The 16,665-nt window shown below is 36.2% G+C and overlaps 1 protein-coding gene across 2 annotated transcripts in view; it reads right to left on the bottom strand.

Moving 5' to 3' along the window:
* Positions 1 to 16,665, bottom strand: part of LOC129756671 (GATA zinc finger domain-containing protein 10-like) — a 101,307-nt gene that overhangs the window by 14,429 nt on the left and 70,213 nt on the right. The window contains exons 2-4 of one of the 2 annotated variants that reach the window (XM_055753599.1): positions 2,264 to 2,678; positions 1,872 to 2,123; positions 1,167 to 1,815 (exon numbers count right to left, since the gene is read on the bottom strand). In XM_055753599.1, the coding sequence (XP_055609574.1) occupies positions 1,167 to 1,815; positions 1,872 to 2,123; positions 2,264 to 2,513 (1,151 nt within the window). In that variant the 5' untranslated portion in view covers positions 2,514 to 2,678. The remainder of the gene's footprint in view (positions 1 to 1,166; positions 1,816 to 1,871; positions 2,124 to 2,263; positions 2,679 to 16,665) is intronic. The other variant, XM_055753600.1, reaches the window with a different exon arrangement.

The raw sequence follows: 16,665 nt of genomic DNA, 5'->3' as shown, positions 1-16,665 counted from the left end.
CCTATGCTACACAGCAAAAATTATTTCTTGTAAAATACGCAAATGTCCTGTAACAAAAAGGATCAGGACATTTACCGTAATTTTACAGGTCGAACACATGATTACGTGGTATTTAATTTTTTATTGTACAACTTTTTTACAGGACACTTGCTGTAATAATAAATGAATCTTCGTTAACTTTCAAGGAAAACAATTTAAAATTACAGGTTTTGTTAATTACACTGGTTTACAGCATTTTTGAACTAAGTAAGCTGAAGGTCATTTTTAATGTGAAATCGGACGCTGAATTCCATATTTAATTCTTCCTATACTATGATTAGTACACTACGGTTCGTTAAATTAAAAAAAAATGCAAAAATTTCTATTATGGTAAAGTAACCATAACTTCTTCAATTTTCAACCGATTTCGATAAATAACCACTTGAAATCTTTTTTTTTAAATTGCCATCAAAGGCCAATAGAAAATCAGATTTTTTAAATGTTACCATAGAGTCTAAAACTTTCGCTGAAACAAAATTTTCTCTAAAAAAAGGCGTTTTTTATAATTTTTTCTATCATAAAGTCACCAATATCAACTTTACTGTTGCTTATACGCAAAAATGAAGTTCAGATGATCGATAGCAAATTTATTCACCTTTAATATGCAAAAAAGAGATTTCAAATTAATGGTATGCAGCTAGAGATATTTTAATCTAAGTAAAAGTATTTTTTTTTTATTTTTCCATATTTTCATATTTGGAGCATAACTCAGAAACTGTTCTACTGAGAATTTTTTGAATTTCATTTTAGGATTCAGCGCCCGATTTCACATTAAAAATACAGGTCGTTCAATGAAGTTCACGATTTTTTTCAAATTTTATATACTAGTGTTACAGGTGATTTATTTTAAAGGTTGCAGTTTTCAGTGACACGTAATAGTCAAAAATTTTTTCTGTGTATGCACATTACCTCTTAAGCTCTGAGGGCCTCAATGGGCGATGGAATCGAAAAGTTATTCTTTCTATCCTTAAGTAAACCCCGTAAAATCTGTCAAAAGTGAAATTTTAGCTGTATCCTACTTGCACTTATGCAAAACCATCACCCATATTTTGCAGCGCTTCCATCACCTATTGGTAACAATTATTTTAAAAATTTAATCCTGTGGTAGTAAAATCCCAGTTGCTCACCTCTGTTGTTGCTGCTGCAGTGCCTGCTGCTGGGAGGGATGTATGTATTGAGTTATCTGTTGATGTTGATGCTGCTGCTGCTGCTGTTGATGTTGCTGTTGATGCATCTGCTGTTGTTGCTGGTTGTAGTACTGCTGTAGACTTTGCTGATGGGGACTCTGTCGGCCATATTGGCTACACTGTTGCTGGGGGTGCTGGTGCTGCTGCATTTGGGCATAGTGGTACTGTTGTGATTGTTGATGCTGTTGCTGCTGCTGTTGATGATGTATGCACTGGTGATGATGTTGATACTGTTGCTGCTGTTGCTGCATCTGTTGATGGTACTGGTGCGAGTACTGCTGCTGCTGCTGCTGCGGTGAGCTACTGTATTTGCCATGTTGGCCGGCCGAATTGGCGCTGCTACCGACACTGCCAGGATGACATGGAACTCCGGTTGTCCCGCTGCAGCTTTGCTGATTGCTGTGTTGATTGCACGGTGAGTTGTTGACGCTGTTGCTGTTGTTGTTGCTTCCGCTGGTGTTGTTGCCGCTGTTGTTGTTCGGGGGAGGAGGTGCACTGTACTGAGGTGGACAGATGCCAATCGATAAGGGCATCACTAGTTGGTTCGAATCACTAGTTTGCGATTTCGGCACAATCGAGTTGTGGGAAACTGAAAGAAAGTCTGTTGAAGGTATAGTTTCTTGGGGAACGTCTGAAGAAACTTACCAGTACTTCCGGTGTAGTAGCTCGATGCCAGGAGCTTCCGCGTTCTCGGCTGTAGCCAGCAGCAGAAGAAGAGTGTCGCTAGGATCACAATCAGTATCACAATGGTCCCGATCAGGATCGCCCAGATCAGCGTTGGTAGGCCCCAGAACGATTTCGCCGCAGTGGCCTCAATCGGATACATCCGGGCGGTTAGCGTCACCGATTGCTGGTAAAGACCATTGGTACTGTTGAACAGCAGCACGTCCTCTGGCCCTGTTTTTGAACGGAAAGAAGAATGAAAACATGCAACGTTAGAACTCAGATCACGAGAAACCTACCAAATAGTGTCGAGTGATTCATGGGAAAGCTACAAAGTCAATGACTAGTCCGAGTGTCTGGATTTGGGGAATTACCTGGAAGCACAACAAACTCTTCTGTTCCATTCCCGACTATCGTCGATGGGGGCGGGGACAAACTGGGCCGAGCAATGGCCACCGTCGATGAGGTAACGTTCAGGGTACCGACTGTAAAATTCGATACGTTCGATGCCGTCGGGGGTGGAACCGAAACCATTTGAAACTTTCCCGGGGAAAGGGAAGAACTTTCCAGCTTGTCGAACATGTTCAACGCATTGACTGTGGCCACATATCTGGTCGAGCTCATATTGATTAGACAGTCCACTATCCTGACGTGACCACGTGGTGGTAGTGGTGTCGTTAAGCTGTTTTCTTCCACGTTTGTTTCACTTTCGCTAGAATTGCTGGTTGACACGCATGTTCGCTTTTAAAAACTAGAGTTCTGATTCACATTTCCTTTCTTTTTTTAAATCTAAAAGAACAATCAAATTGCATTGAAAACCCATACCTCAGCTTAATAGATCTGGAAACAAAGAACCACATCACAATCCAGTGCAATGTCACCCAATAAGATGTCGCACCTTGACAATGAATATCCCGACTTGAGCATATATGAGGAACTGTTGCGCTCTCGTCGGCATGCGGCCATAATTGAGCTAATGATACCTAATCGAATTTGGCAATCCACGCCACTTCGTTGCCCTTATGCCGGTGTGCAAAGAAGCAAAATCACGACGGCGTCCGGTAAATACACAATAAAACAGTTCCGGCTAAAATGTATCAATCCCATATAACCAGTTGGTCACGTTTTGCCACTCTTCGTTCGGTTCTAACTTGGAATAGGTCTCGTATACCCATGCTTGTGTATAAGGATAAACGCGAATCCCATACGTTTTCCCATACACGGTTGATGGTTAAACAAATATGCAATAAAACCTTTCAATCCCCATTTGTTAGGCTCAACACTGTGAATGAGATGTCATTTTCACGATAATCAATTAACATTCTGATAAGCGGCATTAGGATTGACTCAAAGCGCGGTGAAGTCGATCGGATATTGGAATGTAGTCATACAGTTCATGTTGTTAAGAATCTGTAACAGTAAATGATTGTTGGTGTCATTATCATCTGCTGTATTCACCTTGCTCATTAGACTGGCCCATAACAAAAAAATCCTTATATTCCACGCGGCACCCCCTAGGTTGGTGCATTAAGGTGAAAAAATGACTTTCTGAAAGTTTCAGATCATTTGGAAGAAGCACGAGCTGGCGCAAAGGACTTGAAATTTGTATGGAGATTTTCGGCAAAATATGTTTCCAGTATGCTAGAAAGCTCAGAATTTCAGGAATTGTAATTCAAACAATGACAAACAAGTTTGTAGAAGAATGTGACGCAATACGAGTTGACTGTGATTAGTTATACGCAATTGAATGTGTGATTTTTTTCTCATTTTATCGATATATCGTGAACGGTGCATAGGTGGATTAATAGTACTAACTTGATCGCATTGTCATACAATGAGAATTACAGATAGAAAGTTTTTGTCTTCGGCAAAGTTGTAGTTTATTTTATAACAAATATCTTTGCAAAAAATGAAAGAATGGTTTGAAAAAACTATAAACTGCTGCATTGTGCGACGACGCGATCAAGTTAGTGCGATTATTAGCCCATACACCGTTCACGATATATCAATGAAATGCGAAAAAAAAATCACACATTCAATTGCGGATAACTCATCACAGTCAACTCGTATCGCGTCACAATCTTCTACAAACTTGTTTGTCATTGTTTGAATTACAATTTCTGAAATTCTGAGCTTTCTAGCATACTGGAAAAATACTTTAGAACACAACGAGTGAAAGTATGTCGATTTTTCATACATTTTGCCGAAAATCTCACGACCTTTCAAACTTAAGACCTATCAGCATATTAAGCGCTACTTCCAAAATTTTCGAAAAATTGATAAAAAATCAGATAACAGATTACCTAAATCAAAATAACATACTATTCCAATTTCAGTCTGGTTTTCGTTCTTCCCACAGTACTGAAACTGCTCTTATGAAAGTACATAACGATATAGCGCTCACTTTGGATAAAAAAGGTATTGCAGCATTGCTTTTGATCGATTTTGCAAAAGCTTTCGATCGCGTATCGCATTCTAAACTCATCATTAAACTGAAAACTAAATACAATTTTTCAAGACCAGCGGTTGAACTCGTCCAGTCGTATCTTGAAGGTCGTTCACAGGCCGTATTCTTCAACGGTTGTTTTTCTGAGTTTACTTCCATTGAATCAGGTGTTCCTCAAGGATCGATTTTAGGACCACTATTTTTCTCGCTTTTTATAAACGATCTTCCATCTGTTCTACAGCACTGCTCAATTCATCTATTCGCAGATGATGTTCAGATCTACCTCTGTGAGAAAAATGCTCCAAATTTGGACGAGTTTTGTTCCAAAATAAATCAAGATCTAGATAAAATAAAAGTATGGTCCGATGTTAATCTTTTACCTATAAACCCCTCCAAAACTAAAGCTCTTTGTTTCGGTAGTAGGTACATATCATCGCCAGATTTTCCTCCATTAGTTCTCAACGACACTATTATTCAATTTGTTGACCACGCTGAAAACCTCGGAGTCATTTTCGATCGGGATCTTTCTTGGAACCGTCAGATCAATGCTCAATGCGGTAAAATTTATGGTGCACTCAAAAGATTAAACCTAACGACAAATCACCTGGACGTTTCAACTAAACTTAAACTTTTCAAGGCTTATGTTTTCCCCTTGTTTATTTACGGAGATTTTCTTTATTCTAATGCTTTAGAAAGATCCGTAAACAGAATGCGCATTGCTCTTAATTCCTGCGTAAGATACGTTTTTAATTTGTCGCGTTTTTCTCGAGTGTCACATTTGCAAAAATTACTTATCGGTTGTTCTTTCGATAACTTTCAGAAATATCGATCATGTGTGATAATGCATAGGATTTTAAAAACAGGAAAACCGCCTTATTTGAAAACTTTACTAATCCCATTAAGGAATTCTCGAACTGGTAATATAGTTATCCCTCCGCATAGTTCGACTTACTACGGTAGATCCTTTTTCGTTAGAGGTATTGTCAGTTGGAATAATCTTCCTCTCAATTTAAAAACAATACAAAACAAATCAGAGTTCAAAAGGTGTTTGCTGGAGGAATTCGTGGAGTAGAACGGCATTTAAAACGTAACAAATTAGGAACGATTAGTTATTAGATGTTAAGGAAATACAAGAATACTACCTACCACATTGTAACAATTAAAAAGATTGTAATCTTACGTTGCAAGAATGAAATAAAGGAATAATAATAATAATAATAATCTCCATACAAATTTCAAGTCCTTTGCGCCAGCTCGTGCTTCTTCCAAATGACCTGAAACTTTCAGAAAGTCATTTTTTCACCTAAATGCACCAACCTAGGGGGTGCCGCGTTGAAAAAAATGTTGAAAAAATCATCCCATACAAATTTGGGCCAGTCTATTGCTCATACGTCTAACTTCAACTTTATTCACTTAAAACTGACTTAGCAGAACTTCAAAAACAATATCAAATGAGAATAAGAATCAGGATTGGGTTTAGGGGCGTAATTCTGGCACAGACCAGAAATTTTATCCAGAACCTGATTCTTATTCTGATGCTGATCTTCATTCTGATTCGATACTTTAACCGATCCAGAACCTGGATCCAGATCCTAGTCCGGTTTCTAATACTAACCCTAAGTCTAATCCTAATTCTGAAACTTATTTTGAACTTAATGAATCCGATTTAATGTTTCTAATTTTGAAACTTAACCTTATCCAGATCATAATCATTATAGCTATCTGGAACCTTTTCCTGATACTGACCTGATTCTGATTTAAAAAGCTTCACAGGATAATGATCCTGACATTGAATGACCTGAAGGATTCCAATTAGGATCCTGAACCAAACTAAAAAGATTTTGATCCTGATTCAGCCATATTCCTGATCTTCTTTCCAAAAAAAATTGGTATCTTTATGCCCCAATAAAGGTGGTACAATGTCAAAATTTGAGTCTCAATTTTCATATTTCTCGGTGTCTTTTTAAGAACAATTTCAAGAAAATAAATCGGCATCTTTGATAATTTGCCACATTATAGAAGAGACTCTTTCCTATGCAACGCATTATTCAGGAAAAAAAATCGATCGGGGGGGTCCATTTTCGAATTTAAAACGCACCTTACCACAGAACTATCAAACACTCAGTATTGTTTTTTTAATCTATTGATAGGTATATAAAATGGATATCTGTCTGTTTTTCTGTTCCCTATAGATTCGGATACTCCAGAACCGATTTGCTTGAAACTTGGCAGGTAGCTGCTTTTGATACCGGAGAAGGTTCCTATTACAGTTTGAGACCCCTCCCTCTTACTGGAAGGGAGAGGGGGTCTCCAAAGCAAAAGATAATTGTTTGCATAACTTGCGAACCATTCAAACAAATGGTACCAAATTTGGCATGGTACCCCTCCCTTTTTCCAGAGGAAGGGAGAGGGGGGCTCTCTTACATTTTTTAACATATTTTCAGCCAAGCAAATGGAACCAGATTTGGCATGTGAGGGTAAATATATGGATACGAGAAATGATTCAATGATCATTTGAGACCTCTCCCTTCTTCCAATGAAAGAGATGAAAAGCGAGAGGGGGGCTTCCATACAACTTTTATTGCAAAATTCGATAACTATTCAAGCAGATGGATCTAAATTGGCATGTGAGAATATTTGGATATGGGAAAAGGTTCTATGTTTGTTTGAGACTCCTCCCGATTTGTATTGGGAGGATAGGAAGAGGGGAGGGGGCCCATATAAATTATTGCAATACTTGATAGCTGATCAAGCAAGAGGAATAATATTTGGCATGCGAGGGTATTTAAGTGAACGAAATGTTTCCAAGATAGTTTGAAGCTCTTCTCACCTTTCATTGGAGAGACAGAAAGGGGGAGAGGGCTTCTATACAGTTTTTGGCATGACTGGTAAAATAATCGAGCAAATGGAACTTAATTTGGCATGGGAGGATATTTGTATACGGAAAAAGACTCTACGGTTGATTGAGACCCTCGCTCATCACCCTGAACCCAGTAAACAAATAGGAAATGAGGAGGGGGCCACCACAGCTTTTTTTTTCAATTTCGAGAGGTATATATTCTGTCGAAAAGCACCGACCCTTCCCTTCTTCCAATGAGTGAGATAGGAAGAGGAGAGGGGAGCCTCATACATTTTTGTTGCATATCTATAGAGTAAGTCATACGAAAGAAACCAACTTTAGTAGGAGAGGGTTTTTGGGATGGAAAAATCTTTGTAAGCTTATTCGGGATCCCTCCAGTGGGGGGACTTACAGGGAAGAGGATAGCTCTCATACAATTTTTCGCATAACTCGATAACATTTTAAGCAAATGGGGTCAAATTTGTCATCCGAAAGTATATGTAAATGAGAATTTAAAACTTCCTTTCTTTTCAGTGGGGAGCTCATAAATTTTTTTAATATCTTGAGAAATGATCGAGCCAATTTTGCATGGAAGGTGTTGGGGTTCAAAAATGTTTTCTTGGTTGGCTTGGAAGAGGAATTTGTACAAGTAAAACATTTGTTGTGGTAGAATTTAGATTGGAAACCAAATTTTCGGTCAGGTTTTGAAATCATGAAACAATATAAAAAAAAATAAAAATCAATCTTTTTCGTAAAATTTTCTACAATTTTATGAAGGATTAATCACCGTAATTTATATTTGTAGATGTAGTTTATCGGCCTAGTGGTGAAAAGTGATGTCCACATTTCGGAAACCTATAAAAATCGAGTAAAAAAATCCATAATATGTTTTTTTTTCCAGGGCAATTTGAAACTACATTCTGTCTTCGATGGAAATGACCATAGAAAATACACCTTTATGAGAGCATGTTCACTGGTGTTGGGAGAAAGTGGTAGAAATTTTGATACTTATAGCACATTTTGAAAACTTTACCATGCGAAAAATTTCAAATTTCCTTCGAAATTTAAAATTTTTGTTGAAAAAATCAATTAAAAATAATTTTCATCTAAATTTTTGAAGTCGCTGTTTATTTTGAAGAAATCTTAACACATACAAGCTCAAAAATGAGAAATTTAAAGTTTCAAGGAAAAATTATAAGCGAAAACTTTGTTCATTTATTTTATTTATTTATTTACTATTGATAGATCCTAGGCTTCAGCCTTTTATCTTTAATGGTGTTTACAATATATTTATGGAAAAACTAACTTAAGTCTATTTTTGATTTGTTCTCTGGACATATTCAGTTTAATAACGTTAGCATGTGCATTGTAGAGCGCCATCATTCTGTATATTGGTTCATTGCAAGCATAGTTTTGAATTCGGTTAGGGAGCTGGAACGGTCGTATGCTGCGTAGACTGCTACGTCCTTCGTTAGGAGAAATCTGTGACATCAAATACGGTGAAAAATATTTTCCACAGGTCAAATCCTTTAAAAACAACATGTCGATTGATTTTCTGCGATTTTCTAGTGATTCCAAGCCAACCAGCATACACAAAGCTCGATATCCTGGCATATCTTCTTGCCAGCCAAGGTTTCTCAAGGCGTACCTTAGAAATCGTTTTTGAACTCTTTCGATTCTATTCTTATGAACATTGTAGTATGGCTGCCACACAATACTGGCATATTCGATAGTGGTTCGGATAAGTCCAACATAAATCGAGACGATAGTATAAGGATTGTCCAACTCGTGACAAATCCTGCTAACCATACCGTACATGGAATTGGCTTTGGCAACGACTTGTTCGATATGTTTCGAAAAACTAAGTTTTGCATCCAACTCTACGCCTAGATCTTTCACTGAGAATTTTCTTGTTACGGAACAGTTGTTATCAAGACAATAATTGTGCACTATGTTGCTCATCTTCCTTGAAAAGGTGATCACGCTGCATTTCGAGGCATTGATTTTCAAACCAAAATGGCTGCAACACTCAGAAAATTTGTTAAGCGCATTCTGTAGAACCATACAATCCTTGGGATACCGAACAGGAAGGAACATTTTCAAATCATCCGCGTAGATCAGCACAAACACGTCACGCAGCACTTCGGGGAACTCGTTCATTACAGTTATAAAAAGTAGGGGTCCCAAGTGACTCCCTTGAGGTACACCGCTGTTGACCAGGAATACGCTAGATCTCGCGTTCCCAAGTTTTACAAACTGAACTCTTTCCATCAGGTACGAACGTATCCATTGTAGACTAACACCGGTGATTCCATTTTTGCGCAGCACTGACAGAAGAGCTTTAATATTGATAACGTCAAAAGCTTTAGACATGTCTGTATATATGACATCAACTTGCGAACCCTGCGTCATCCATTGAGAAGTTCGGGAAACAAATTCTGCTAAATTCGTCACAGTAGATCGCTTTTTTAAAAATCCATGCTGAACATCTGCCATTTTTCTTTCTAGCCATGGGTACATCTGGTCGTAAATTATGCTCTCGAACATTTTTGGTATAGCAGAAAGAATTGCTACCCCTCGATAGTTTTCAGCGGGCAATTTTGAACCATTCTTGTGAATCGGCAAAATGTGTGAGATCTTCCATAGTTTGCTAAACAAACCATCACGAATGGAAGCTGAGAAGAGCAATTGTAGAGGCTTTTCAATAGCGCCCACGCACTTTTTAAGAAATGAATTTGGAATACCATCAGGTCCACTTCCTTTGGATTCATCGAGCTGAGAAATTTTCTGCCGAACATCCGTTGTCGATACGCTCAATTCTGGCATCACCTCTGCCGTGACTTGCAATTCTAATTCTGCAACCAAATCGTTTGCGTTGTAAATGCTGCGAAAATATTCGGCAAATAATTCAGAAGCCTCAACGAAAGTACTAGCACTTTTGTCGTTGAAACAAATGTTTTTTGGAACTAAATTTGCTTTGCGCTTGGAATTGACGTACTTCCAAAAACGCTTCGGTTCAGCTTGAATACCTCTTTGAAGTTCATGCAAATATGTTATACGCTGGGCTCTATGCAAAGTGTTGAAGGCATTAGACGCAGCTCGGTAAGCAGTTTTATCCGACTGAGCTTTGCTTTTACGATACTTATTGTGTTTTCTTCTTTTATCTCTGAGAAGACGAATTGTTTCGGCGTTGAACCATTCTGGGTATTTAGTTCGATTCGGCCTTTTTTTGACTGTTCTACAATGCTCTAGCAGTATGCCGTAAATAACATTGTAGAAAGACAAGACATTGAAATCAATTACGCTTTCAACTGAACGAAAATTTTCTGCAACATTATCGAAAACTCCAAAACCGCTTAAAAATTCAAACATCATTTGAACGCGAGGTCCAGCGTGATCAACATTAAAATCTTCATCTATATATATAAAAATGAATTTTTGTCTGTCTGTCTGTTCCCTATAGACTCGGAAACTACTGAACCGATCATCGTCAAAACTGGCATCTGAGGGTTTTTGAGGCCGGGGGTGGTTTCTGTAATAGTCAAAACTCCATCCGACTTAAGGGAGGGGGGGCTTCCATACTAAATTTGTAATTTTTCGGAACAAATTAAAGTCATGACATCCATTTTCTCGAGATTTTTTCTTCCTTTGGGCGGTTTGTTTTTCGTTTCCAAGGTCGAGGCGTCGAGCCAACGTCGCAAAAGGATAGTAACCCAGGCATAGCATACTGATCGGTGGGAATATTTTGGCGCGTATTTCTCAACCAAGAATATTTTCAATGCAAGGGGTGGCGATATGAAGCCTTGATGTGATTTTTTTTTCTTGATTCCTACACAGCAAAAAAAGTGTTGCGATATTACATCAAAAACGTGCACATAACTCGAGTCGCTAAAGGTATCTAATATTACATTGTTTTGATGTACCGAACAACTACACGTTTAGGATGTAAAAATAATAAAAAATATATGTAACGCAGTAGACAAGATCAAGCACAGAGATAAAATAAATCTTGTGATAAAATCAATAACCGTTACATTATTATTTGAATATTTCAATTATTTCTGGTATGTTAAAAAAAAATCGACAATTCAAATTAAAGATTCATAATTTGACCTTCTACTTATGTATGTATAATGGGTTCAGAAAATTTTTATCAGAGTAAATCAAACCATTTCAAACTAAAGAGAACATTTTATTCCATGAATAATATGACAAACTAACAACTGAAGGATGGAAGCATTAAAATGGATTCAATCACATCTGTGTCGGTGAACCTTTCAGTATCCTGCTGAAATCATGTCCTTCTTACTTTAAAAGGAGACTGGAAAGGAGGTATTCACCTCCAGCTAGATATTCATACACGAAAGAAAAACTGATTGGCAAGGTTCCGTATCCGTTTTATTTGTCCCTTTGAAGGCCATTGATCGAGGAACTTCACATTTGCAAATGGTAACAATCGATTTCTGTAAAAATTGAATGCAAAAGTTCACAAGGAGTATAAAAAATTTAACGCAGAATACTCACCTCAAATATACCTGTTTTTTTTTTTCTCCGGAACTCTTTTGTATCGCTAATTAACGATGGCCGAAATTCCTGAAAGAGCAAAATTATGTTAAAAAATTATCACCAATAGATTTGCTTACATGCATTATCAATATTGATATGACTTACCAACAGAACAAATCCTCCGGAGCTCCACAATCCGTTTCTAACTTTCCGACACGAAAACTATTTAAAATGTCAATTGGAATAAACATTGACTACTTGATGTAATACTACATAGCAAGTTGAAATATTACACAACATGACGCGTTCGGATTGTGTACATCGTTTAGATGTAATATTTTAACCGAAATCAATAAAAATACATAGGTTGGCTAACATCGTCATAAATTACATCGTCCAACGTTACATTTTTTTTTGCTGTGTAGCTCATTTGTACAACACATGGTTTTGAATGACGCCTAGATGAGACCCAGATTGACATTTTGTCGATCGAATAAAACATATATGTACCTACATTTTTTTTTGCCAAAATCTGAAATTGAACAGTCATGGCATCTATTTTTAGAGATTTTCTTTCATCTGTGGGGTTTGTTTTTCGTCTCTATGGTCAAGCAAACGTCGTCGTAAGTGGATAGTAACTAAAGAATACTGTTCATTGATCGCTGGAAAAATTTAACAATCAGGCGCCTGTTTCTCAACCTAGTAGGGGAGAGTGGGGTATCGTGGGCCATGGGGAAACGTGGGCCACTTTCAATATCTCAGATGTGTGTTGAGATAAAAATCTCAAACCAACTGTCATCGTCGTCGCTTTACGTGAGCATATATTCCTATATGTTGTTGACTGAATTACGCATCATATGCTTCTTTTATTTAACAAGCTAAAAAAAGGTAGAAAAATTTACTAACATAATTAAAAAAAACACCCGCTAATTTCATCGATGGGGAACCTAAAGTGCATAACAAAAATATGCTCATACGCTTATGATCTTAGTTTTAACATGATCTTTCACGTGGAAAAGGAATTTTTGATGAAACATCAATAAGTCACACAAACGCAACCAATTTGCAAATCATAGCTTGTGGGGAATCGTGGGCCACACATCTTGAATCACCTATATTTTTATGTTTTTATACACATTCAGAACTTAAAATACGTTTTTCCTATCTGTAAAGTTTTCTTATGCCAAATGAAGAGTTATGAAAAATATTTTGTCCATCTTATATAAGAAATTTTGCCAAAACCTTTGCGAGCCAGGTTTTGGAATCTATGCGATCATACACAGCTCTCTTTTTTATTTCATCATCTGAAATTGCTTTAAAATAACGAAATGAATTAGAAAATCACAGTTTTGGGTCAACTCATAAACTTTGCATGTAATTTGGTCAATTTGGATTTGATGACCCACGATTCCCCACCATTTTTCAAAATCCAAAAAATATTGCTTTTTTTCAAACAGTCAGAATTAGGAGAAAATAACTTATTAAAATTTTGAAAAAAAAATACCTTATGATACCTTGAAAATGTAAACCAATACCATTTTTTGTAAATGTAAAAACCATACCATTTTTTGTTTTCATTGTATGTTTTATAATAAAGAAGTTATGGAACAACGAAAAAAAGTGGCCCATGATTCCCCACTCTCCCATACCTATGTTTCTTATGCACGTGGGAGCGATATGAAACCTAGATGTGTTGCGGATTGGTATTTTATCAATCGAATCAAAACCAATTGAAAGCTTTGCAAAAATACTTCCATATTTAGTTCGTGTTAATGTAGGTAGCATTCGACTTTTTGAACATTAGTACATGTTCAAACGTTCAACTTTTTCTGTTAAAAAAAAAATTAAAAATTATGTTTTCTTCTAGAAATTGTTACTTCGGCCCAATTACACAACTGAAACGAATTTAGAAATCAAACTGGGAGCTTTTTATTTGAAAAAAAAATCTGAAAAACCATCGTACTTTTTGATTACATACCAATTCGAGTACGTACTTAACATCAAAAGTGTTTTTGTGTTACATGGCTGCATAAAAAAGACTTTTGATCCGCTTCGTTTTTGAAAAGCGAGACTTTAGAACTGTTATTTAACTGGACGCAAAATTTTTATGAGAATTTTTTAATATATCCTTAAAGTGTTAAAAACAATATTCCCTCCTGACAACTTACACGGTTGGACAAGGGCAAACGTTGAACTTTTAAGAAATTCATCTTTAAAATGATTCAATATGTTGGAAAGACCAGAAGGGGTTTTCCGAATGTTGAAACTGAAGCAAATATTGAAAATTCTTAAATGTCTTTGTAAATAAAGGTCATTCCCTTCGAACGGCATTCGTTAAAAGTGGAGTAAAACATAAATTTATCCTGCAGGAATACTGTAGATATATCAGTGAAACTTGATAGAACAAAAAAACAGGAATACGTATTAAATCCATTTTAAAGCCATTCCTCTGACGCATCTGTAAATAAATAAGCTTTGCATTGACACTTGCCCCAATATACGGGACAAATGTAAACTTAAATTTTGTTTTTGCCAACATTTTTGAATATTTGACTTTCTGCACCTGATATTTTTTTTTTATATTTATATTTTTTGCTGTAGTAAATTTATTTAAAAAAAAGAAATTTGCACTGTGTTTAATACATAACTTATTTAATATATTTTTCATTACCATGATAAGTGCTGTTTGGGAAAACTTCAAGCTATAATGTCTCATGTCCACGAGTTTGGAATATGGCGTAACATTTTTTTAACATAATTTTGACGCAAAAAGGAAAGATATTCAAATTGCTTCGTAGGCGAGGATGGTGAAAAAAGCTGTTTGAAAATGGTTATTAAAAATCCTTTTCATTGTTTTTTTTTTTCAAATTTCTTTAGCTTATTTTTTCAACTCCAAAAAAAAACCCATCTAAAGTTTATCAGGAGCTGGAAGTGCTAATAATACAGACTATTAAGAATATACTCAAAAAACTGTCTCGATTCACGCTATTCATCGATTTAACAAATTCTCTCTTCATAAAGTACAATTTGCAATAAATTCCAATATGCGAATCTTTTTCTTTCAATTAGTATTATATAAACTCGAGCCTGTTGAATTTGCCTACCTTCTTCATGCAGTGTGGGACAAAATTAGAAAATGATGAGAGAGCTCCCATGTAAATTTAAGATAAAGAGCTTTTCAAAGAAGGGACTCAAAACTCCATCCGACTTAAGGGAGGGGGGGCTTCCATACAAAATTTGTAGTTTTCCGGAACAAATTAAAGTCATGACATCCATTTTCTCGAGATTTTTTCTTCCTTTGGGCGGTTTGTTTTTCGTCTCCAAGGTCGAGGCGTCGAGCCAACGTCGCAAAAGGATAGTAACCAAGGCATAGCATACTGATCAGTGGAAATATTTTGGCGCGTATTTCTCAACCAAGAATATTTTCAATGCGAGGGGTGGCGTTATGAAGCCTTGATGTGATTTTTTTTCTACTTTATTCCCAGCTCATTTGTACAGCACATGGTTATAAATGACGCCTAGATGAGACCCAGATTGACATTTCGTCGATCGAATAAAACATATACATTTTTTTGCCAAAATCTGAAATTGAAAAGTCATGGCATCCATTTTTAGAGTTTTTCTATTCTTTGAGGGGGTTGTTTTCCGTCTCTATGGTCAAGAAATCGTCGTCGCAAGTGGATAGTAACCAAAGCTGTTTGTTGATCGCTGGAAAAATTTAAAAATTAGGCGTCTGTTTCTCATCCAAGTACCTATATTTCTTATGCACGTGGGGGCGATATGCAATCTAGATGTGTTTTTTCTTGCTTAATTGTACACAGCACGTGGAAATAAATGACACCTAGATGTGGCATGGATTGGTATTTTATCAATCGAATCAAAACCAATCGGAAGATTTTCTAAAATTCTTCCATAGTTAGTTCGTGTTAATGTAGGTAGCATTTGTTGTCTAAAAAATATAAATTTAGTTTTGATGCTAATGAAATAATGGTATGACACTTTGCGGACAATTGAAAAAAAAAATACTGAAAGTAAAGAATTAACATACAATTTTTTAACCCATTCGCCTGCAAGGTTATTTTTGAATCATATTGATAACAGAAATATGAATAAGATGTTTTCTACAGAGGTAGATCGGAAACATTTTGTTGAACATGTAAAAATGTACTAAACTGAAGTTTTTTCAAGCGCCATTAAAATTTCCGATCCGACACAAGAACTGATCAAGAGCCTTTTCTTTGAATTAGGAAAGACAGGACTTACGTGTTTATAAATGAGAGGCATCAGTGAAATAAACTAATTTTTATTGACCTAAAGTGAGGGAATTCGTTTTTCGAAAGAAATTTCATTCAAGGAACACTAGAGCATGTTCAAACGTTCAACTTTACTCTGTTACAAAAAAAATGATATTTTTAGTATACTTTTAAAGTGTTTAAAACAATATACCCTCCTGTCAACTTACACGGTGAGGCAAGGGCAAACGTCGAACGTTTAAGAAATTCATCTTCAAAATGATTTAATATGTTGGAAAGATCAGAAGGAATATTCCGAATGTTGGATCTGAAGCGGATCTTTAAAATTCTTAAATGTCTTTGTAAATGAAGGTCATTTGCTTTGAACAGCTTTCTTTAAAAGTGGAATAACAAATATAAATTTATACTGCTGAAATACTGCAGATATATCAATGAAACTTGATAAAACAAACAAACAGATATATGTATTAAATCCATTTTGAAGCCATTACTCTGACGCATCTGAAAATAAGCTTTAAATTTACACTTGCCCCGATGTACGGGACAAACGTTAACATAGAAATTTGTTTTTGCCAACATTTTTGAATATTTGACTTTCAAAGAGAAAATAAAAAACGCGAAGAAATTATTTAGTGATGCAACTGATATTTTTTGCTTCAATAAATTTATTTTAAAAAAAATTTGCACTGTATAAAATCGATTATTTTCATACCATGATAAGTGTTGTTTGGG

This window comes from Uranotaenia lowii, chromosome 3 (assembly GCF_029784155.1).
Source record: "Uranotaenia lowii strain MFRU-FL chromosome 3, ASM2978415v1, whole genome shotgun sequence".
Taxonomy (NCBI): Eukaryota; Metazoa; Arthropoda; class Insecta; order Diptera; family Culicidae; genus Uranotaenia; species Uranotaenia lowii.
The sequence above is the reverse complement of the archived record's forward strand: the minus strand, read 5'-3'. Positions and strand labels throughout refer to the sequence as shown.